Source organism: Toxorhynchites rutilus, chromosome 1 (assembly GCF_029784135.1).
Source record: "Toxorhynchites rutilus septentrionalis strain SRP chromosome 1, ASM2978413v1, whole genome shotgun sequence".
NCBI classification, from domain to species: domain Eukaryota; kingdom Metazoa; phylum Arthropoda; class Insecta; order Diptera; family Culicidae; genus Toxorhynchites; species Toxorhynchites rutilus.
In genome coordinates, this window is record NC_073744.1 from 172679111 (window position 1) to 172702288 (window position 23178).

Below are 23178 nucleotides of genomic sequence, written 5' to 3' on the forward strand. Positions count from 1 at the left end.
ACTGACATTCGAGCAGAGTAACGATTCTAGCTGTTTTCCTCGATTTCTATAATTCCAGATTTTACTCGGTGTGATAATGATAGTGATTGTATCGAATCCTCGATTCGATTTCTATAATAGGGCCCATAATCTTGAGTTCTTTGGATTTGGGAACAACCGCATATTGACCTGCATGGAGATGGATTCACGAATTCAGAGTGAAAATTTTGCTCGTTTCAATCACCAATACGTTCGTAACTTCACACATCGGATGAAAAACCGAAGGGATAATGAAGTAAAGCGATCTCCGAATGGGAGTACCATGTCTGCCTAAACCTAGAGACTCCCGGTGGTGATACTATCGTCCTACGGCAAATTACCACCGCGCAGCAAATTGCTTGGAAAAGACTTCTGTTTTATTTTCAGGATTTTTGCATTATATGTACTTTTCTGTAATTTTATTTAGTACTAGTTTGTTTCTTCTTTTTAGCATATTTTTTTTTTACTTTTATTCATTCCTATACCAGCAGTGTTTTCTATCTTCTCATTTCGTGTTTCAATTTGTGTATGTGTCACTATGGTACAGATCTGTTTGTTTCATTTTCACTTCTCCCTATAGCAAATCATTAATTATCTCAAATGCTACACATTCTGCGCTTGTTCAACTTCATTTTTTGCTTGCAGTAGGATTGTGGTTAATTAATGAATTGTATCATTTTACAAAGTGATTTTATTTATTTCGTCCAATAGTAATTTTTTACTTAATTTTTTTTATCACAAAAGTGTATCATAGTGCTTGCTGTTAGTTTGCTTACGCTATTTACTATATCCTGCTGCTGTCACTATTCCCCTTCTATTGATCGGGAAGCGCCATATCCAGGCTGCTCAGAGCGCGTGGATGTGTCGCAAATTGTGGACTACCAATTGAATAACTCGGCATAAGGTTCATCTCAGACGACTAATTTATCTTCTACATTACCGGGAGTACATTACTTACTACTCACGCAAGCAACGATAAGCCAATGTCATGCTCATGCCATCTTGCGGTACGTTACAGTAACATTTCTCATATCCTACAATCCTATCTAAGATTTTCATTGTTTATTTTTTATACAGAGTTACGCTTTCCCCGCCAAGGGTGGCTGCTATCTACAATGATAACACACGCCAGGTGTGCCGCCGCGTTTGTATGTTTATGTGTAATGATCAGAAAAGTATACACCAATCCTGGAAGAAGAGACATATTAATAAAGTCAGGAAAATCGGAACTCGATTTACGGATGAAATGCCTGTTTTTCTTCTTATTATTGTACCCCAGTACTCCCTCCCTTCCTTTCCGTTTCCTACTCGATATATCGCTCTCTCATACTGTGGTTCTTATCTTTAAAGTAATTTTTGTTACAATCTGGCAGTTCTAGTTTTTTTTTAATTCTTGTTTACTCATGGTACATGCTATACATGAATAGATAAGTTTGTTCAACTCGACCACATCCCCCCTTCTGTCTTCTCACGACCTTTTTTCCTCAATCGCAACCCTCGTATGATTTTGTTGTTGTTGTTGTTGGAAACATACGATACGAAACTGGCTGATTGCACTCCACTTTTCAAGGCGGAAACAAAACATTTTGGGTAAATGCAATTCGAACAAAGTAAAACATGATAGAAAAACATAAAACTCAACGAGCTTACAGTGTACAAAATTACACCAACCGGCCAAAACAAGAAAATAAGATAACTTTGGAAGATGAGTGAGATGAATTCAACAGTTCACAACACATTCAGTGCCCGTTTGTGCTGATCACGCGAGGGTTTGTTTCTATAACTTTTTTTTCTAGCAGGGGAAAAAAGTATAAGGAAAGAGAATGGATCAACTTAATCATTGATTCTTCTATATTTACAATAACCCATCGCCTTCGATGTTCTCACTATTATATATCGCACGGGGGATGAGGATTACGGTTATCGCGCACGATAAAACGTGGTCAGTTTACTAATGTTTCGCTTTCTACACACACACACACACACACATATATATACCCACATACGTGCACTCCGTTCATGTGCTCCATTTTTCTTTTTTATTTTTGCTTAACTTGGGTCACTTTTCGAATGGAACTATGTATTAGAATGGAAATGGAACACGTAACAATTTTTCCGCGCTTGCGAGTACCTTTCGCGTTTTTACTATTTTTTTTACTCCGTTCTTCTTTAAGCTTTAAGTGAGTCCACGAGTGTTTTGGTTAATCACTATTCCGAACGACAGCTTCACGACGATTACAGCAGCACTCTTAGCAAGGATATTCTGCCTGTTTTGTCTAGGCGCAGGAAGAAGGAATGGATTAAAACACGTACGCGATGTTGTGTGGCCGTAGGGAATCTGGAGCTATGAGCAATGAGTTCTCGATTGACTGGGACCAATTGGTGTGTACGCAAAATGCGATTGGAAAAGGGGAAAGCGCTTAAGCGCGTCCTGTTAAAGTTGAATAGAATCTAACAGAAAGGCACCACGTTAACAAGAAACAAGCACAAGAACAGGACGCTACATGATAAGATCGATCGGTTGATGATCATCGCAAGAACAAGTTTCGGGATACAATGCAATAGCACAATAGCTGCCGAAATGGTTTTATCGACGCTCGGGATTGACGGTTTCTTCCGTCTTCGGATTGATAAACTATTTTTTTCAATAGCCATCGTTTGAAATCACGTTTGAGGAAAAGTCATCGTAGGCTGCACACGCAAAAGCTCATTGGATCCATACCTATGAAAAAGACTAATTTCACGAATGATTGCACGCTTCTGCGTTGCTTAATTTCGTTCAGGTTAACAAAAAGCAGCTTGATTTTGCTTTCTTATGTTAGCTGTTTATTCGTTCCTCTGGTTGGTTCCGAACATCGTTATGTGTTTTGCCCTTGTTTGTTATCAGAATTCCACTCGAGTTCATTCGGCCGAAAATTCTTGACAGCATTTTCTGCATCATAGCATACTGTCGAAGAACTCGACTTAAATCTTCTTAGCAATCGAAATTTTGACGACTAGTGTTAGTCCAGAAGGCCTTCTTAGCCAAAATAGTTGCGTGTCCGCTTGCTACGGAATGATCGTGAGTTCAAAACTTAGGGCCTTCAATGGATTATCTTCGTGGCCCTGCAAAGTTTGCTCCGTCCAAAATGATTTTTTGTTATAAATACTTTCAAATATTCACGTTTACTTACTAAGCGAACGTCCATGGGTTCAATCGCAAAACTGTTCATTGATGAATTTTGACCCTTCACAAATTAATTTTACTATACATTTCCTAGTACCAGAACTCGTCATTATAATACCAAATTATTTTCAGACCCAATTCTCGTTCAAGATTTTTCAATCATTTGCAAATAACATGTGTCTATCTTATATGGAATACATTTTTTCTGTATTATAGTGACTTTCAACACTTTTTGCTGGTTCGTCACTTTAACTAACATTTTTGGAAGAATGTCGGGAGTGAGAATTGAACTCGTGACCTTGAGCGTGAGAGGTACGAATGTTACCACTACGTCAGTTCGGCTCTGTTTGATGCAGAAAATATAATAAAATGATGACATCCGAAATCGGACGATTCCTTCCTCGAGTTCTACCCTTAACCCCTTTGCTTAATTAGTTCTCAAGTTATGCATAAATGTTATGCATAAATTTTCATTTGTATGGGAGTTGGACTCGTCATTTCCGTTCAAGGGGTCAAATTACTCAATTTTGATTCTGCGTGTGGCAAACTGTGAGCAGTTTGAATTTCTTGTGGCTCAGAGGGAAGCACATTCTCCACTGTAAAAACGTTTGAATGTATGTGAAACTTCGCGCATAGAAGCGTCATGCGGATTTTTGGAAGGCTTTAACAATTGGCTTGAATGTCCTCGGTTATCCGATGAGATCGGTCAATGAATGGCCAAAAATAAGCTGTCGAAAAGAAGTTAAGTTCTAGTTGAATAACTCTTAGAAATCAACTCGTTCTATTGAACACTTTGCAGGATTGAAGTGATTTCAAGCTGAAGGTGAAGCGCTAAATCACCCCAAAATAAGAACGAGACAGAAACGACTGATGGTGGGCCAAACCAAATGATGAATTCATCGTCGATGGAGAAAGCAGTAGTGAATATGTTATCTCTCGGATGGCCAACGAACCACTCTGACAAGTGTTTTCATTACATGAAATCAATTCAGTATCTACAATATATCTATTACACCCATACCTCGCTATACGGCCGCTCTTTATACGGCATTTCGCTCTTCAATTCAGGCACGTTTTCGATTTACCGCCTAAAATGTTTTGTTATAACGGCAAAAAAACATGAGGATTGGTTCAAAATCACATTTGTACAGAAGTGAAAAAATATTCACGAGACAATAACTTGAGCAATATACAAATTAGGTATGTATACATACACATACATGTAACATGAAGTTGTATCATTTTTGTTTATAGATTATTGTTGGTTGTTATGTATGTTTGCTGTATGTATTGTATGTTTTATGCTTATGTAATATAACTGAATTTAATTTTTGATTCAAATGAAATAAAAATAAAAAGATAAAATGCATTTTGAATGATAAACCATGTTACATTTGTATTGGTGTGGTTACATTGCTTCCCACTTGCTTCGTTCGAATTCGCCAGCTCGTACGTACGTGCGTACTCCGATCCAGTGTCACCTCGCCCTAATTCATATAATGAAAGGCTGCGAGTAAAAGAAGCCGATTTCCTTAGTTTGACAATTGCACCATGACGTGGCAGCGTATTCGTGATTTGTTTCACGCGCAAATGTCCCAAAGACATTTCAATCGCCGTGGGAGTGTCTCAGTGAACCGTGGAAAGGATCTTGGATCGAGAAAAGAAAGGACCACTATCCGAGGGCTATTACTGCCATCAAAAGGAAGGTTCGGGCGAATCCAGTGCGTTCAATGAGGAAAATGGCGAAGAAACACGTGATCAGCAACTTTACAGTAAGAAGATCGTAAAGGAACATTGCGGGACGAAGTCGAGGGCACGGAAAAAAATCCCATAATTTCCAACCACTATGAGTCGAACGATGTAAGAAAGTCTTGGAATTTTCTCAAGCGAAAAAATTTCGCACCGCACTCAGAAGTGGTTGCAGGAATATCTGCCGTTTAGGGCGAAAGATATGTGACTGCCATAATGACCAAGGCCTGTTCTAAACGCCACCCGATCAAACCGCACGAAGCCTATCTCTCCCTCCAAATATTCCCACAATTTTCCACCAATTGGTTCCCCCAATCAACCGATCCAATAACAATGCTGCACAAACACAACAAAAAAACACAATGACCCAGAGGAATGTGGAGAACCGCTCCGAAGGACACCATGACATTTCCAGCCCCAGACAACCACAGCCCACTTCCTGCTACTGCGAACGAGAGCCCCCAGCCTGTCTAGCCAATCTCAATCATCCGGCAGCACAATCGCCGCCAGATAGAGCAGCTCCACCGCCGTCTTGGGGTCGCCCTCCCACCGCTTCTACCGCTCCGAACCACCGCTCCCCAGGGGTCAGTTGAACGTGGCTACACTCGGCTGGCTGGTGGTCGTCAGGGCCGCCAGCTGGTACGGGCTGCACTTGGTCGGGGTGGTGGTCGCACCCCCGCCAACCGGTACTGTCGCCGCTAGGTGGTGCGAATGGTGGTGGTGGTGGTGATGATGGTTCATGTGGTTGTTGTGGTTCAGATGGCTCAAATGGTGATGATGGTGATGGTTTAGCTCCCCGAACCGGGGGTGGTTGCTCAGATTTAGGTGTATTGTTTTAGCCGTCTGCTGCTGTTGGGGACCCTGTTGATGCTGTTGCAACTGTGCCGTGTGTTGGATTACGTTATGCTGTTGAAATTGAAGCTGCGGCTGTTGGTGGTGTTGTTGGGATGAGTTGTGCGACTCGGAGTGTGGCTGCAACGAAAGTTGCGCCGATTGGGTTTGAAACTGAAACAAATTGTGGTGATGATGGGGATGGGAGTGGTGCTGAAATTGTTGAGATAGAGCGTTGTTTTGTAGGAACGAGACAGGGTTGAAGTTATTGGCAAATAGTAGTGGTGATTGCTGTTGGGAGGGCTGCTGAGGCGACTGCAGCGCTGCCTGTGGAGATCTGGAAAATGTATTCACGGCGTAACCATTGAACTGACCACCAACGAGTGTCCGCGTGGGGCTTACAATCACGCCCGGCGTGTTATTGATAATGTTTGGAGTGTTTGCTGCAGATACACTGCTGCTGCTGGCGGCAGTCATGTTGAGACTATTTGGCGTTAAACTGACCACTGGGGACAGTGGCAGAGAGTTCGGCGTGGAGGGAGACGACGAGGCAGATATTTTCGCAGTCGGTGGAATGTCGATTGTACGCGTTTCATTGCCAAAGATTAGCCGCAGTCGCTTGGTTGGGGCTGGAAATGCAATCGACGAACCTTTCGGAGGAGTCTGATTGACAGCTACAGCTGCAGTCACAGCAGCAGTAACCGGTCCTAGTGCGGATGGTTGCAGAATGACCGGTTGCTGCTGATTTTGCTGCTGCTGCTGTAGTTGTTGCGAAGGCGAATGATGATGATGGTGATGATGGTGATTATGACGACGGAGTTCCCGCTTCGCACGCTTCCGATGTCTTCGTGCTTCCTTCGATTTGTGGCGCTTCTTCCGCTTCTGCGATATTCTACTACTGCAACTGCTACTGTATGTCAGTTCGTCATCCATCTCATCACCTTCCTCGCCGTCATCATCATCCCGCTCGCTTTCCTCGGCTATACCTTCCAATCGCAATATTTCATACTCCGGTTTGAAGTTGCTAGTGCTGCAGGTGTCCTCGCTTAGACTTGTACCTGATTCGATAATTTCGTCGATAACCGGGCTGCGCTTCATGCGTAGCGTCAGCTTCAAACGACGCTCCGGAGTTTTCAGCAATGTCTCCGGATTCGGAATGTTACTCAAACAGGAGTGCAATTGTTGCTGCTGCTGCGCCGGGATTTTATTCTCCCAGCTGGAACTACTCTCAGACTCACTGACACTTTTTGAAAGTTTTCGCTTTCGCGCACCAACAACTGTCTTTGACGAAAGCTGCTCACAATTCGCTAAATCACCATCGTTACTACTTGTACTAACACTAGCGCTATTACTTCTACTATCATCTTTAACACTATTAATTTCGCTCCCGCTGCGGCTGATGCTGCTGCTGTTGCTGTTTCCGCTTCCGCTACTTAGCACAATAACATCTTCTTGTCGGCTTCTACTTTTTAACTTATCATTATTATCATCACAATTGGTTACTTTCGACAGGATCACAACGTCCGTATCCGCTCCCACGCCTTCGGCTTCGGCACCGTCGTCCAGCCGCAGTCGTCTTGCTACACGCCCAGCGATGGTTGCCCTGCCGAACCGCTCGAGTTCTTCCGTCTCGCGTGCCTGCGTCTGCAGAGCTTCCTCTTCGTCCGCCTGCAGGATGCGATTCTGCAGTTTCTGCTTCCGCCGATTACCCCTGTTTGAGCTGCTGCCATTGCCACCAGTCGTGAGATCCGCCGTTGTTTCCGCCTCCTCTTTCGTAGAAATTCCACCCGCTTTCTTCGTAGGGGTTTCCCCCCTCTCTTCCTCTGGCAGTATTGTTAGTGGATTGCTTTGGCTCGGCTGCTCTGATTTTGCCACCTCCACCGGGGCCACCGGTTGTGATTCGAGCATTCGTTGCTTTCTTCGCGTCACGCGGGGACAGATGGGCTCGGTCGTTTCCGCATTCCGCGCCGCAACCATGCGTCGCTTGGCCGAATGTGGACGATTCGCGCCCTGTTCAGGAGCGGCGGCGGCGGCGGCGAGGCTTTCCGGATGCTGCTGCGATTGGTGATGATTTCTGAGCGTGTAACCACCGCCGTTTGGGTTGCTTTCAAGGAGATCATCGAACACATAGGTGTTGTTATCGTTGCTGCTGCTACTTCTACTGTTACTACCATTGCTACTATTGCTGCTAGTGCTACTGCAGCTGCTACTGTTCTTTGGCGGGGGACCTTTCGACAGAGACGAGACACCACTGCAACTGCTCTTGGATGCGAACGAGTGATTGCTATTGTGGTCATCATCGATGATGATGATGTCATCGTCCGCTGGCGATGGCCCGGTGGCGGAAGGAATTTTTGCGATACTGCGGGGCATCATTTTACGTTCCGCGGCAGTGGGAACCGAAGATTTCACCGTCATAAATGAGGATGTCGACGAGAGGACACTCGAGATGTCCGTACTGCTGTTGCTGCTGTACCGTCGGCGGCCGTTCTCTCTCAGAGGCCGGGTATTTCGGGTACTTTTCAACGGGAGTGACGGAACCGCGGCGGTATCCTCTATCATCGCCGCCGTGTCTAGTGTCTTTTCCTCGCTTGACGTTTGAAATCGTCGCGACGATCGGGTGGCCATTTTTTCATTACACTCCGGAGCACTCTCTTTGGCTTTGACCTTCTTTTCGTCGGGAGGTTCCGCGTTACTTGCTACGTTCTCCTCCAGAGGTGGGTGGTGGGGATTCATCTCGTACGGAGGCTGCTTCTGCTGGGCCAACAACATCTCAGCATCGTACTTTGTCATACCCTTCTCGCGGAGCTCTTTCACACTGAGCGCTGTCAGCGCCGATGGCGGTTCGCTCTTGCCAATGATGCTTGTCGTTTTGCCACCATGATCCACCACCACAGTGCTGTTCTTACTCTTCAGCCTGTTCAACCGGTTATCGGTTTCCCTGAGCCGATAGCGCACCCCATTGGGACTCTGTTCCTCACCGTTCTTATCCTTTGCGAATGCTCCCGTACCCCGCCGCTCGCACGTCTCGCACTCGCAATACCGGTTGTTGTCGCCGAAGAAATCCTCTCCGTAGAAACAAGTGATCTCCTCTCCGATCTCGATATCGCGCAGCACTTTCACGCAAGCGGTGTCCCGACCGGTCGCCACGAATTTGCAATTCGCCCGACAGTCATGGTTGATGTACGCGGCCGGACCAAGCCACAGCTGGGCGCAATTTTTCCTGCAGCTGTACATTACCGAGAAATCGTTCCGCCCCGGCTGCAACAACAGTGCTTCCTCCTTCTCCGTCAGCTCGGCGATACACCCCACCAGGCATTCGATTTTCTCATTTTTCAGCCACTTACGGGTCGAGCATATTTTAGCCCCCTTCTGTCCCTCGAGCGAGTAGCGGTAGCACGCCTGTATAACGAAGCCCGCGTTCCGATCGAACACGCGAAGGTACCGATAGACCTGCAAGAGAAAACAAACTAAAATTTAGACCTTGCTTGTATTGAATACTTATGGTTTTTCGCAGGTAAATAAACACTTACGTGTGCCTCGAGCCGCTTCTGTGCCAACTTGCTCTTGTTCAACACCGACCGCGGAATCCAATTTCCCTTCATCAACTGCTGGTAGCATTTGGTGTAGTTCTGGGTCTGAATGAAATCCTCTATGATATCCTTGATGGGATCAGTATTCACTCGGAGCGGCCGGTATTTGAGGTTCATCTTGTGCGTCTGGAAGCCAAGAATCGGATCGAGAACCAACCCAGTCGCAAGGTCATCGTTGTCCGACAGCTCCTTCGGGGTCATTCCGGTGCCACTGGACGCTACCTGATGCAACTTCTGTTGTGCGCTACGCGACGACTGGTGATTCGCAGCGGAATTTGCACTCCCATTCCCGCTTCCACTGCTGTTACTGCCGTTACTGCTGCTACTACCATGGCCACCGGTTGAAGCTACGACCATCTTCGTAACTGGAACCGTGGGAGTGATCGCTGTGGTCGGATCACTACCACTGCCGCTGTTACCGCTAGTATCAACACTGCTGCTGCTGGTGCAATTACTGCTACCGGTTGGAACCCGTCCACTTTGACGATCCCGCCGCCGTCGTTGCCGCCGCCGTTCTCTTCGAATAATCGGTGAGCGAGTTCCCAGGCCAGAATGCGCTGATCGACAAACGACCGCCTTAGCTCTCAGCAAGAGCCGTCTGCTGTTGGTGCTGGTTCGTCCAGCGCTACCTACTCCCCTCCCGCCACCGCCGGCACCGTTCGCTTTGAATGATGCTATCGCGAGCGCTGATAATATCACTACCTTGGTTCGATGAATGTGTGGTTAATTCTAGAAAGTGAAAGAAGACAAAAAATCACCTTATTTTTCGATTATATTTCAACGCACGAAAGCGATTAGGAAGGTCATGTTCGCAAAATTGTGCCATCACTGTGTGTAGTGATGTCCGGTAATCGTTCGAATTATCGAATACTGTCTACAGAAATCGATCAATAATCGAACAATTACTGTGCAATTTATAATCGCAACGATTTTTTTTATTTCTTTACGCAGTTTCGGCTAGTCGCACAGACTGTAATTCGCTTATAACTATGGTGAACTTCTCATTATATTTCTAAAGGCATTTTTAGTTAGGCTAAAATTGTACTCGTCACAAATGAAATTGAACAGGCGAAGGCAAGAATCGAACAGATTGTTATAGCCATATTTCGTTCTATGGTATGGTACTACTAATAGTCGTAGGCTCCGAAATCATCTAGTAGGAATGAATAACGGCAATTCAGAATAGTCCATAGATCCTTTGAAAATGTCCAGCATAAAAAACCGCTGCATCGTGACTCGCTTCCAGTCCTATGATGCCTAATGTCCAGTCCTAATACTTCCAGGCCTATCTGCCAGGATACGGCGTAAGGTTGGTCGCATCGTTCCAAATAGCTTAAGGTGAAGGTGGAAGCTAGCCATTGTAGTAGTATAGATAAACCCACGTGTAAAAATGGGGTAATAGTGTTTGTGAGAGAAGAGCAAAGCACATGTAAATAGATCAATTCACTTATCAGACTGTGTGGCGCTTCATTGACACGAGTCTTTGAATACATTTGAAAAAAATAACAATTCAATACTGAAGTTAAATGTATGAACGATATGTTCCGATGAACGATTGCAAACATAAATATATATGGAAGGTGCATTTGAATATGAAGTAAAATTCTGATTATACGCGAACGTAACATGAGCAAATTTATAACACATGCGAATTGGGGCTCTTTTGATATTAACAAGTTCTTCCGCATAGTATCGATGCTGATAATTCCTCAATTTTTTTCCTTCGTTGGTCGTATTGTTTTCACATATTCACGTTGGAGAGCCTTAACCCTTCTCTTCGTTGGCCGAGACATTTAGATTGAATGTAATACTTTTCCGTTTATTGTTTTTGAAAGCATAGGGAGCCGTGGCAGTGTTCCGAGCTCTGCAATACAATTTTCTTACCCTATGTAAAGGTTGCTAAAACTAACATTATATACCCATTAAACGTAAAAATAATGATTGTATTGATATCAACACAATTTTATCCTATTGATTTTCATAACATGAAACGCTATAACTCAGAAATAACATTTTATTGAGTGGTTTTGATAGCTGTTTCGATGATATTGTCTGGCATCAGTGTCGAAAAAATAACGATGCTTTCACAAATACAAACAAAACCATTGCCGAAGATTGAAAAATGAAAATTTAACTTTCAGAGCACTTGCTCGAGTTTTCCGACGTTTTTCACTAAACAGTGCGACAGCAGGTGAAAATTTAATATCTTGTGAGTAATCGATTAGAGTTTGGTTGATATTACTTCATGGGAAGTGTGCGAAAACGATCATTTTCTTCACACTGTTTCGCAAAATAATTGATTTTCGGGCGAGGGGTGAGGGAGGGAGATGGAAAAAATGAGCGCCATTGTGGCAGCCATTTGTGGCTAGCTTCCACCTTCACCTTAAATGCGAAGCGCAAAACTTTTCCTGAACCGGCTCGATCGAGAAAACGTGAGCAGTGTGGCGAGGAGACCAATCTGGCGCAGCATACTCCAGCGGACTACGAACTAGTGAACAGTAAAGTATTTTCACTGAATGTATATCTGGGAAATCAGATGCGTGGCGTCGTCTGAAGCTCAATCAGAGAATAAGCTTTCGTAGTCATAGCGGCCACGTGCTTACCGAATCTGAGTTTGGAGTCCATTATGACTCCAACGTCGTAGATGAACGATCCACGTACTTTCGTTTTCATCAATCATTGATGAATGATAGGACACAGGTTGAAACGACCAACAGAAATGATTTGCACATGTTACTGTTGACACGCATTTCGTTGTCACTACACAATGCCAACATAGATCATCGGCGAACTAGATTTTGGACGAGGAAAATAGCAAGTACAAGCCACATAATTATGTTGAACCACATCAGCCGAAGAACGCCGCCCTGCGGTACTCCAGATGTGATTTTCAGGACACGGGATCGGGTTAAATTGAGGGCGACATATGCGGTTCTGTCACACAAGTACGAGGAAACACAATTCGCAAGAGAATCCGGAAACCCCATGTGTTTCAACTTCCCGATGAGCACGACATGCGGAACCGTGTCGAACAGTTTGTACAACGTTGTGCATCAGTCTTTCCAAAACTTTACTCCTGCAGCACAGTATTGTAACACCACAATAATGCTCCATCATCTTTGTGGATGGGAACGATATAGGCAGCTATCCAGGCATCCGGAAAGGTCATTTGGCGAAATGACTGGATAAATAAATGTGTGATCGGAACTGCTCTCTTTGGAGCGGTTTTGGTATTCCATCCATCCCGCATTCTTTTTTGACGGTTTTGACTTTTTTTCGGTACGTAGCAATGCGAGCAAAACAATCGCGTCTTGATATAAGTGATATTTTGCTGAACTTGCCCTCGAAAAACACAACGAAAAGGTAGGCGGTTTCCACGATTGAGTTAAAAACCTTTTTTATGATTGAAAATAATAATCTGCACTGGAAGAAAATATTTCCTCTAACCATTTTCATATAAATTTACCAATATTCAATCCATAAATTCTCGTTTGATGAGTTAACACCGTTTTCCGGCGAGCGTCGGCGGAAGTGAACTGTCTTTCTCAAGTTCACTCTCGCTGTTTAGAAGTGTGGTGTAAGTTATCCCCGTGAGTCTTTCTCAAGGCTAGAGACGGATGAACTGAAAAGTTTATAGCCTTTATAACCAGAGTGTCGACTCCAAATTCGAAAAAAACTGCCCTGATATTCCCTAACTTTCCATTCATAATTTTTCAATATAATTCCAGATGTCGTCTAGTAATCAAATTTACTACTAGTTCCGTTATTTGTGATTCTTAAAACATCCAATTAGCTAAAACTTTGAAGTTAATGAAGGTCTGGGAATATCTTCTCATAAATGAATCGTTTGTGATTTTTGATTGAGTCAAACGACGACTGAGAAGTGTCGTAAAAGATATGAATTTGAATATTTTATACAATTTAAAGTTTAATCCTTTCAATACGGCAGTGTGCTCCGCCGGAATGCTACCGCTGTACGGAGCACTGCGCCAAAAAGTATGCACATCGCGCTGGTGTGATTGATGTGCAGTATCGCTCTCATGTCGTCATGTCGTCGACGCTCGTACACACAGCTCATCGCGCGGATATCGTCTTTAGACGACGCTCGTAGCGAAAGGGTTAAGGTTTAAAGTGAAGGATCCTCAAACACTGGTACAAAACCAGTCATTTTTCTTTAGATTTGGACAGAGGTGTCTCGTCCGTCTGTTCATAGGACAGGTAGACATTCTCAGAAAAAAGTGTATTATTTCACATTTGTAACATAGATGAGGAATTATCGAAGGTAATTTTTTGTTATTTCCATATTATCCCGAATATCCTTATTTCATTTTCTATTTAGCTGGAATTCAAACCCACCGTGAAGAATATAATATGATAGCTACATTTAACTAAACCCAATCCGCACACAACCTTAACGCTATGAAATAAGCAGTAATGACTGCCGGGTTCAAACCTTTCATCTGAACTGGCCGTCATCCAAACACTTTTCTGTATTTTCAATTGCGACAGGGCAAACACAGTCCACTACGTATGTAACGATCACTACTACTCATACGCCACCTTGCGTAAAAATGACGTTCATGGTTCAATGTTTCCTGCTGAACGAAACAGATGAAAACGCTGGGGGTCTTCATAGCCACTTGGTTACGCGTTCGCTTACCAAGCGATCGATCGTGAGTTCAAACTCAGGGCCCTCAATTGACCATCTTTGTGTTGTTATAGAATAACTACGTCCACGCAACCATCATCAGCGATGGAAATTGATCCACGGTGGAACAAAGATCGATTCATCCATTCAACTGATCTGCTCTGCAAGAAACATCGGGCTACTGTTCTATAAATAACCCAACAATGATCAATATCAACTGTCTCAGCTGTCCGGTCTGCTGAACAATGGAAGAACAGAAAGAATACTCTTAATGGCTACTACTAGCTACTGTGTAATTTATAATTTATAGAAACACAAACATATGTACATGTACACGATTAAAACCCGGCTCTAATACAGATAAAATGCTAATGAGCCTAATAAATAAATAAATGGGATAAAAAAAAGATGAAAATGCTGGAAAATACACACCACCACTCTTCAGTGTTTGTTCGTAGTTCTCATCGTTCCCCTTTCTGTTTCTCTTTCTGCTCATGACGTCATTGAAGTTTGAGAGACCACGAGTTCTCGAGAGTACACAGCACCAAACACCCTGAGCGAGCGTGATGCAAAGAAAAAAACAACAACAAATGTGTGGCGCTTTTATCGATTTTGTTCATCAGACAACTTGAACCTGGTACATATAGTACACGTTTGTCTGTATACGTTTTAGAATCGCCGCTGCATTGGCCGGACATGTGAATGAAATAGCTGCGTACTTTGGTCTTAATGCTGACGAAATTGTGGCCCAGAGCTATGACGGCGCTACTGTAATGCCCAGAGATAAATCTGGTGTGCAAACATCGGTGAAACAGCGGGTTCCAAAAGCTGGATATATTCACTGTCGCGCACACGTATTGAACTTGGTGTTGCTTCAGTCATGCACAAACAACAAGAAAACGTCAAGGTTTTTCAATACGATCTCATCTCTCGCGTTCTCGAATGATCAAAATGCAGTGGAACCCCGATTACCGCGAGTAGATGCGGATTCTGCGTGACAGCGAGTTCTATAGTGAATCCATAGGCCTTCCCGGAATTTGTCAGTGAGTGATAGGCTCATGCACTTTTGTTTAGATCATGGCTTTCACATTATCTGACTACTGGTGTATACAACCTTCTAGATGGATAGTTTAATAATTTTCTGTATTGATAAAACATGGCTTTCATGCTCGAATATCTTGTTTTTCGTGTTTGGAACTCATTTTTAGTCCTTTATTGCGCTAACCGCGATTTTCGTTATACGCGTGGAGCTAGTCAGGCTATTCCGCGGAGTAAGGGGCTTCTCTTGTAGTTGATCTGAATTATGAACATATCAATGAGTGTTTGGGTAAGATTTATCTTCGAGACAGTGTCTTTGATGCTGAAACTTTTACTACATCCAGAGGTATTCACGCATTCATGCTTGAGTTCAACACTGTATTCTTGCTCAAACTTTTTGCGAATATTTTTGCACATATGGATACACCAATATCGATTCATTTGTCATATAGATAAATGTTCATAAATGTCAATATAGATAAAAATGTTAAAATCTGTCATCGCAATAGTGTTGTTTTGATGTTGCCAATGTAGATTGAACAGGTAGGTCATTTGGTCACGCGTCGCCTCTGGACTTGGATAAATTTCATGAAACTGTTATGATTTTAACGATAACGATTTTTACTTGCAATCTTTCGGTTCCCTTCTGTGCGTCTTCCATATTTTTTTTCGTTTCGCCTCGAGCGACTTCGCTTCTATTTCTCGTAGCCGTACCATTAACTTCAATTCATTTGATGCAAGCACTTCTTCTTTCGGCTTTCCTTGTCTTCTAGATAAAGCTAATGAGAATTGCAAACTCGTTGAATGAACCAGCTCGACATTTTTATTGATGCTATCCCTCCGAAGGAAGCCTAACTGATATTCCAAACTCGTTAATGTAACCAAAAGCTTCTCAAGTGCCAGCCAGTTTTTGATCGGAATTATTGACGGAAGGATCAGGTGAAAATACGGACATAAACGCTTCATAGCTTTAAAACTACGCTCAACGCTTTCGTAATTAGTACTGTTATGCTTCCTATGTTACTTAAAATAGTAATATGTTCTATAACAAAACAGTTTATGACAAAACATTAAAATTTGCCGATGGGGGTCTCCGTAGCCACATTGGTTGCGCGTTCGCTTAGTAAGCGATCGATCGTGAGTTCAAAACTCAGGTCCCTCATTGACCATCTTTGTGTTGTTACAGAACAGCTACGTCAACGCAACCATCATCAGCGATGAAGATCGATCCACCTTCAATAAATGAATGGGATAAAAAAAAAATGCCGAAACTCTATACTTTCACTTCAGTTGACAGTCAGGGAAGATTTATTTCAGAAATCGGACATCGCTAGTTCCTTCGAATGTTTTGAAAAGAGAAACAAAATTTTCATCGCGTGCACACACACGCCCAACTAGAGACGATTCTTGTTTGTGTTGATGCAATCGTCGGACAGTGTTCGCACTTGTAGTGATGCTTTTCGCATTTAAATGGCTGCCCATCATCGAACGTCATCACATCGCCATTCATACCGACAGCAGCAATTGTCTCGTCTCGTCTCGCGTACGATCGCACGCTTTGACACATCCAACCAAACAACCATCAGTGTCAGCCTTGAGAGAGCTCGTGTTGCGGCGGTCTGCTTCTGTTGACTTTTACGTGTTTCTACCGTTTCCACCAGCTGTTATGTAGTGGTGTTCACGATATCAGATTGGTGCGTAGAAATTCTCAGTCCAGATGAGAGAATTCCATGACCGCAAATATCACTTATACACACCCTTCGATGGTAGTTTGTCGGTCGAATCAATAGGATCTCTTTGAAATCACCACAGAAATTTGTTTCGCAAATTATTCAACCAAAAACTGGACATTGAACACTATTTACATATGAAACATTATTGATATGCCTGAGAACGGCAGTCACTTTTATTGTTCAGCTCTCTACATCACTTATCGCTTCTGACATCACTTCCCACACGAAACTCTCTCGAATTTGTTCTCTTCGCCATGGTCTGGTTCTACGTTGAGAAATCGGCGAATAATTGCAGAGAGCATACCGTAGACTGTCTCAGAAAACACAATTGCAAAAATTAGTCTGATGATAGTAGTCAAGTGAAGAAATTATTATTCGCGATTACGTGAAAAATGATTTCCTATCATAAACGGAGAGCCGATTCAACACAGGAGTAGGAGCAAAAATCTTTTCCATCTCTTCTCTTATCTCGCCATCATCGTAGCATTCCACGCACTTATCAATGAATGACATCTTGCAAAATATCGCCCAATGGTGGCGCCGTATTTTCCAGTTTATGCTGGAAGGAAATTTCCATCTTCTCCTTCTGGACTTTGTTCGCGTCCGCTGCGAAGTAACGCTGGCCCTAATTGACTCCCACTCAATTCACTTTTCTTCTTCGTCCTTCCTCACGACGATAACGATTGCTTTCATCGGCCCAGGGTTACTTTGCAAGCTTTTATTGGCGAACCATATCATGTCCCAATCGCATAATGTGCTCACTTCTACCGCCCCACTATTTCGCATCGAATAAAATCCGGACACTTTCTTTACACAACGGCGACACAACGGTCGTCCATTTTCCACCTCGAAATTCATTTCAGAAGTGACGCTACACATTTTTCTCTTTACTTTTTCTACTGCTGCTGCTTCTGCTACCGTTTCTTCATCTACCTCTTCTTGGCCATCTTAAACATTGCTTTTCGCCCGTTCATTTCTTTATCGAATTCTCTCCGCCTTTCCACTCCTTTTCACTTGATTACACAGAAGCAAAGGCAGTAGCAGCAGCAGTCTGGCGATATTCTTGGCCTTTAATATACGCAGAACGACAAAACATATCCACTCACTCACACAAGGATACACTGGCTACTTCCCAGTAGACGTAGTGCTCTTCTTATACTTTCGTCGGTCGACCGTCGCGCTTCTCTGTCGTGATAACTATCAGCGCACGATTCGACAGCCTAGACGGTACTGACACTGTGGGCAGTCTGCAGGGGCATGTTCACAGAGTTTACACTGACACGAAATCGCGATGCTGAAAACTGACAGAGTTGATGGCACGGTGAACGTGCACTGTGTAGGGTCAAGATTCAGAATTCAACAGGTACATTCAGTGGTTGACGTTGGATATCCTCCTCCCGGATATCTTAGGTTTTTCTGTTCTTCAGAAACATCGATATCAAACGTTTAATGATGTTCCCCGATTTCCACTCATATTAAGTTGATAAACTTCTACTTTTTTTTATTGAATTAATTTTCAACTGGCTCAAACTTCTACTTTGTCGTGGTAATACACACCACAAACTTTTTACAGGTACAAACCGGATGTTGCGTCGACTAATGACCATTATATCCAGGATCCCTGGAGTCTAAAGACAGTATCGCCCATGGTCTTCGTGGAGAAAATAGGAAAATACTCCATTGCAAATGAATTGCCAAATTATGAACAACCAACAAATTTAATTTTAATTTAATCGGTAATGTATTATTAACATAATTTATAGGTTTAATTGTTCAAAAAATTGAATCAATTTTGGGGAAAAAAACTATCGTCGTTAAATCTAATCTAAAGTGATAAATTTGGAAAAAGAGATAATGATGGCGTTGAATTGTCTTAAGTGAGGTGAAACATTTTTATCATGAAGAGGAAGAGACATAAGGAGGTTTGGAGAATACTAATGATAATACTATGCTAGCTATGAGGAAAAGATAGATTTGGGACGTCTTCGAGTTTCCTAAATTCGAACTGGAGACAATATATACTTCGCACGTCCGAACAACATGCTCGGTGTCGTGACAACTTCGGCCACAAATGCAGAGATTGTTCATGGTATGATTTAAACGAGAAAATAGCGCGTCTAGCGAACAGTGATTGGATGAGTCTGGAAAATGTGCAAATAAAATCCAGACTTTTGAACCAAGATTTAAGCCTAAACTTAAGGACAAACAAACTGAGCTACCGAAATTATTCAAAATCTTTGAAAGCGATTTAACGCTGATAAATGTGACCCTCAACTGCACCCACCTTTGGTAGTGAGTCATCTATCTCATTATCCGTAACTGAGCAATGTGAAGGAACTCAGACGAAGGTAATGGCTCAATGTTTGAAGATTCTCAAGGGTGTACGGCGTGTGCTTTTTCGGCCACACTGAATAGATAGCTTCGACAGAGCTAAGATTTGCGCCTTATAATGCAAGGGGTGTAAGTGACTTGATCGATTTCTCTTCATCAACTTTTTCTTTAGTTAATAACTCAACTGCCAAAAAGTTCCAATTTGAGTTCGCTATAGAATCCGATAGATGAGGTTCCGGCCTATCTTTCACATTGTCAAATACAACTGGGAATGTATTTGCAGCTAAGTTATGACCAGAAGAGAGAGTCGATGTAGAGAAATCGATCAAATCACTTACACCCCTTTCATTCTAAGCCACTCAATTCCATTTCCACAATATTACTCAAGGTTCTGTGAATAATAGACGACGATAGCTGTTTTTTTTTAAATCCTGAAGTGTTTGAATGTCCAAAATGTTGCTTAAACGGTACAAAAGTCTTTTTTGTTATTTGTATCGAATCACTACTATGGACGACAATCCAAAACTCAAAAGATCGTATGTACAACCTTGCTAATCAGAAGCATCAACAATGGAGCCGAATATCCACGGTGTCAAAGCATTGTTTTGTGGTGGGATCAAAAAGGTGTGATCCACTATGAGCTGTTAAAAACTGGTCAAACGATCAATGGAGACTTCTACAGACAACAATTGATCCGTTTAAAGCGTGCTATTGCCGAAAAACGTCCAGATGTGACAAGACACGAGTCGATAATATTCCACCATGACGGCGAGAATGGCCGATGGGAAAATCTGCCCTTTTATTCATCGCGGCGAATGGCGTGAGATGGCTCAATTTACGGTGTCCCCGAAGGTGAATGGCGTGACTATAGTTTGTCACCAGATGAGATTTGAAGTGGTGTCTTCGTATGTTATCGACTCGGATATCAAATAAGAGCTGAAGAGAGGTGGCTTCCACAATAAAGCGAGAAATTTTGCTATCACACGTCATTCGCCGCGCGAAATAAAGGGGCTGGTTTACCCGCCAGACCTTGACCCTTCCGACTATCATTTGTTTTCATCGACGAAAATGCTTTGTGTCAAAACACTTTGTTTCAAAACAGGATATCAAGAACTGGCAGGATTCATTCTTCAAGATGACACCTCTTTCGCGACAGAATCCGTAAATTGCCAGAAAGATGGAAGAAAGTAGCGAAAGTAGTGGCCAATACTTTGAATAATGTTGCTTGAAATTTGATGCGATAAGGGGTTTTCATTGAGCGTTCAAAATAATTTCGATGAGTTATTCCTGCTGTCCGCGTGATTTTCCAAACCTAATAACTGCAGAATGTGGATTACAAAATGTTCAACCTAATGCAATCAATCACTAGAATTTTTTAATTTCGCAACTTGACCGCACTGGCCATATTTAACCAAACCCCAGCCATGATTTCCGGATACCTGAATGCTCTGCGTAGAAGTTAAATATGTTTATAAGGAAATTGATCGGAAACGGAGAAAATTCACGAGTTAGCCAATTCATAGAAAATATAAGAAAGCATTCGAACGTGAGCTCGAGCCTTCGTCACTTTGATCTTGATCCGAACATGTTGATAGTTTTTCGATTCAAATCTAGTGCGAAAATCGCTCAATGAAAATCGCAAAAAAGGGGTTAGTAAATTAAGTAATATGCATCATACAAAAACTGTTGTTCAGGAAAATGCTTGCTTAACTGTTTCACAAAGTTCATATTAGTTCTATGAAAAAAATCGCGCTAGTAGAACCGCATCTATATGCAATCACAGAACACCGATTTATAATACACCCATACCTCGCTATACGGCCGCTTTTTATACGGCATTTCGCTATTTGTGCCCAACAGATGCTATGCATGTATATCTGGCAAGATTTCTACACATGCTCCTAAAAAAAGAGATGCGAGTGTAATGAGGATAATTTTTTATTCAATTTGAGATCTCTGAACATTTGAATCATTTCAAGATTCCACCTGGAAATCCTAGTGAAAAACAAAAATTTATTTTGTTCAATGCTGTCAGTCCATTGCAGTTGTGTCGAGCAACTTTACCACTGAACAATTCATCCGACTTTTTTGTTTCAGTGCATATTAAAACAGCAGGCACACTGCAGAACTCACACCTTTTGTTTTCCAGACAGCGCATACGCACACATCAATGGCACATAACTGAACACTCAACTTGAGCCATTGATTTGGCTCTCTCCTCTCTCGCTAGTAAATCGACGGTCGAGAGCGGAAAAACATGGCGGACGCGACTACGTATACGACGGGAACCTATCATCTCTCAAGCATACAAAAAAAATCACTTTTCCCTGTTGTAATAATTTCCCCAGCAAATGCATAAAATGTTACAATGGAACGACGCAATTACCACTTTTCGCGAAAATTTCTTGCACTATATCTTCTATCCGCTGCTGCAATGGCCCTCCTAATCCTTGTTAGATATCATCAAATTTCGCTTCAGCTTCCTTGTAACTCCACATACGAAACGAAAAAAAAAATGAGCTAGCAGGCGCTTTTATCTGCCACTAAGACGGAGTCCATTTTGCAACTGCTGCTGCTGCTATGGCTGTCGTTGCAAACCAATTGCTGTCGCTGTGTATGCCGCTGCTCCTGGTTGCCTGCACTCAAATCCATATCGCTTCCCGATGAAAAATAAATAATTATCCTCGACGACGAAGCAATCACTAATCCTATTCGAATATTCACACTTAAGCCCGGGCACAGAACATTCGATGGGAAAACCGAAATGCACCTTGCTTCAGTTCGATTTTTTTTTCTTTCTTCACACTCGCGTAGAGCTTTTCCTGCTTTTCTGTTTGGCTCTCTGACTATCCGCTGTTTCTCGGCGAGGTGGAAAAACGCTTCTGATTGATTAAAAAGTATATCGCTGTACCACTCACAATGGCCTCTCTCTACCACACTGATAATCGTTTTCGGGCATTCGCAGCAAATGGCTCTTTCTCGACACCATCCGTATGTATGGGTGGAGTCGTTCTTCGCTCAAAACTGCTGATGATGAAAACTCCACTCATACAAGGCTCCACTGATCAATGTACAAGCTGCGCTCTTCTTACGCGAGTGCACGATATACTGATCGTTTTTTATTGCTGTGCTTCTCAAACTTGTACGGAGTTCATTCAAGCCATAAGAAAATAATGAATGAAAATACACAGGATGAATCCAGGCAATGGCGACACGATGAACTATAGTGGGCGAATTTGACTGAAATGAATATCGAACATCAGAATATTACACACTTGAAGAAAACACAACAATTTATGAAGAAAAAAACATTTGGTGAAATAAAATTTTCGTTGACGGCATTGACGGTTCGTCCTCTAATAATGTGCGATTCACATAGCACGTTACGGAGAAGAACGTCTACGTTCCGTCAACGTCTCCACCAATTCACACATGCAGTCAATGCTTCCACCAGCACCGTCACGTCAAATGGCAAACGAATGATTTATTTAATTTTATTCATGGTGTCGCCACCTACAACAATTTTAAATTGCAATGCCCTCTTTCAAATCAGCATGCCTAGAAACAGTTCCAAATTTGGAAAAATTCAATGAGAATCATTTTTTTCAATTATTAAAATGCTTGAACCGCGTAGTCCGACCCTTATGCAACAATAATAATGAATAGAATAATTCTTTCAACTAGTCGCGAATGATTTTCACTCCGAATGACTTAGCTCCAAAGAGATATGTTGGCATAAAAAGTACAGTAAGTTACTTATAAAGCGATATGCTGAGGCAGCACTCAGTGTCGCATTGGAGTCGGTTTTGACCAGTAATTGGACATTTGCGACTGGTGGCGACTTTCAATGTGGGCCATAATTTGGGCCCCGAACTCAATGTTTACAAAAATGTCCAACTGGAGGTAAAAATGTCTAATTAAACGTGTTGCATAACAGATCTGTTCAATTAGCTTAATGTCGATGTAGATGTAAATTACTGTGCAGCCAAATCAAAACAAAAGCCGAGACACAAAGCCCAGACAAAAACCAAACGAGCCGTCCGTCTCCGTCAATTATTCTTTTCTACAAAC

The 23178-nt window shown here is 42.6% G+C and overlaps 2 protein-coding genes across 9 annotated transcripts in view; one reads left to right on the plus strand and one right to left on the minus strand.

Moving 5' to 3' along the window:
* The window catches only part of LOC129761593 (uncharacterized), a 19634-nt gene extending 17946 nt beyond the window's left edge, over positions 1-1688 (plus strand). Inside the window, exon 8 of the mRNA XM_055759328.1 lies at positions 59-1688. Within this exon, the coding sequence (XP_055615303.1) occupies positions 59-74 (16 nt within the window). The 3' untranslated portion in view covers positions 75-1688. The remainder of the gene's footprint in view (positions 1-58) is intronic.
* On the minus strand, positions 374-22186 carry LOC129762979 (histone-lysine N-methyltransferase Suv4-20-like). 8 transcript variants are annotated; one of them, XM_055761664.1, is made up of 3 exons: positions 21494-22186; positions 9298-10086; positions 374-9217 (listed from the first exon to the last, which is right to left on the minus strand). In XM_055761664.1, the coding sequence occupies exons 2-3, from the start codon at positions 9712-9714 to the stop codon at positions 5519-5521; spliced, it is 4116 nt and encodes a 1371-aa protein (XP_055617639.1). In that variant the 5' UTR covers positions 9715-10086; positions 21494-22186; the 3' UTR covers positions 374-5518. The 8 variants fall into 8 exon arrangements, with proteins under 8 accessions (XP_055617639.1, XP_055617802.1, XP_055617885.1 ...); XM_055761827.1 differs by lacking the exon at positions 21494-22186 and adding an exon at positions 17887-18026; XM_055761910.1 differs by lacking the exon at positions 21494-22186 and adding an exon at positions 17883-18019.
* Between the last annotated feature and the right edge of the window lie 992 nt (positions 22187-23178).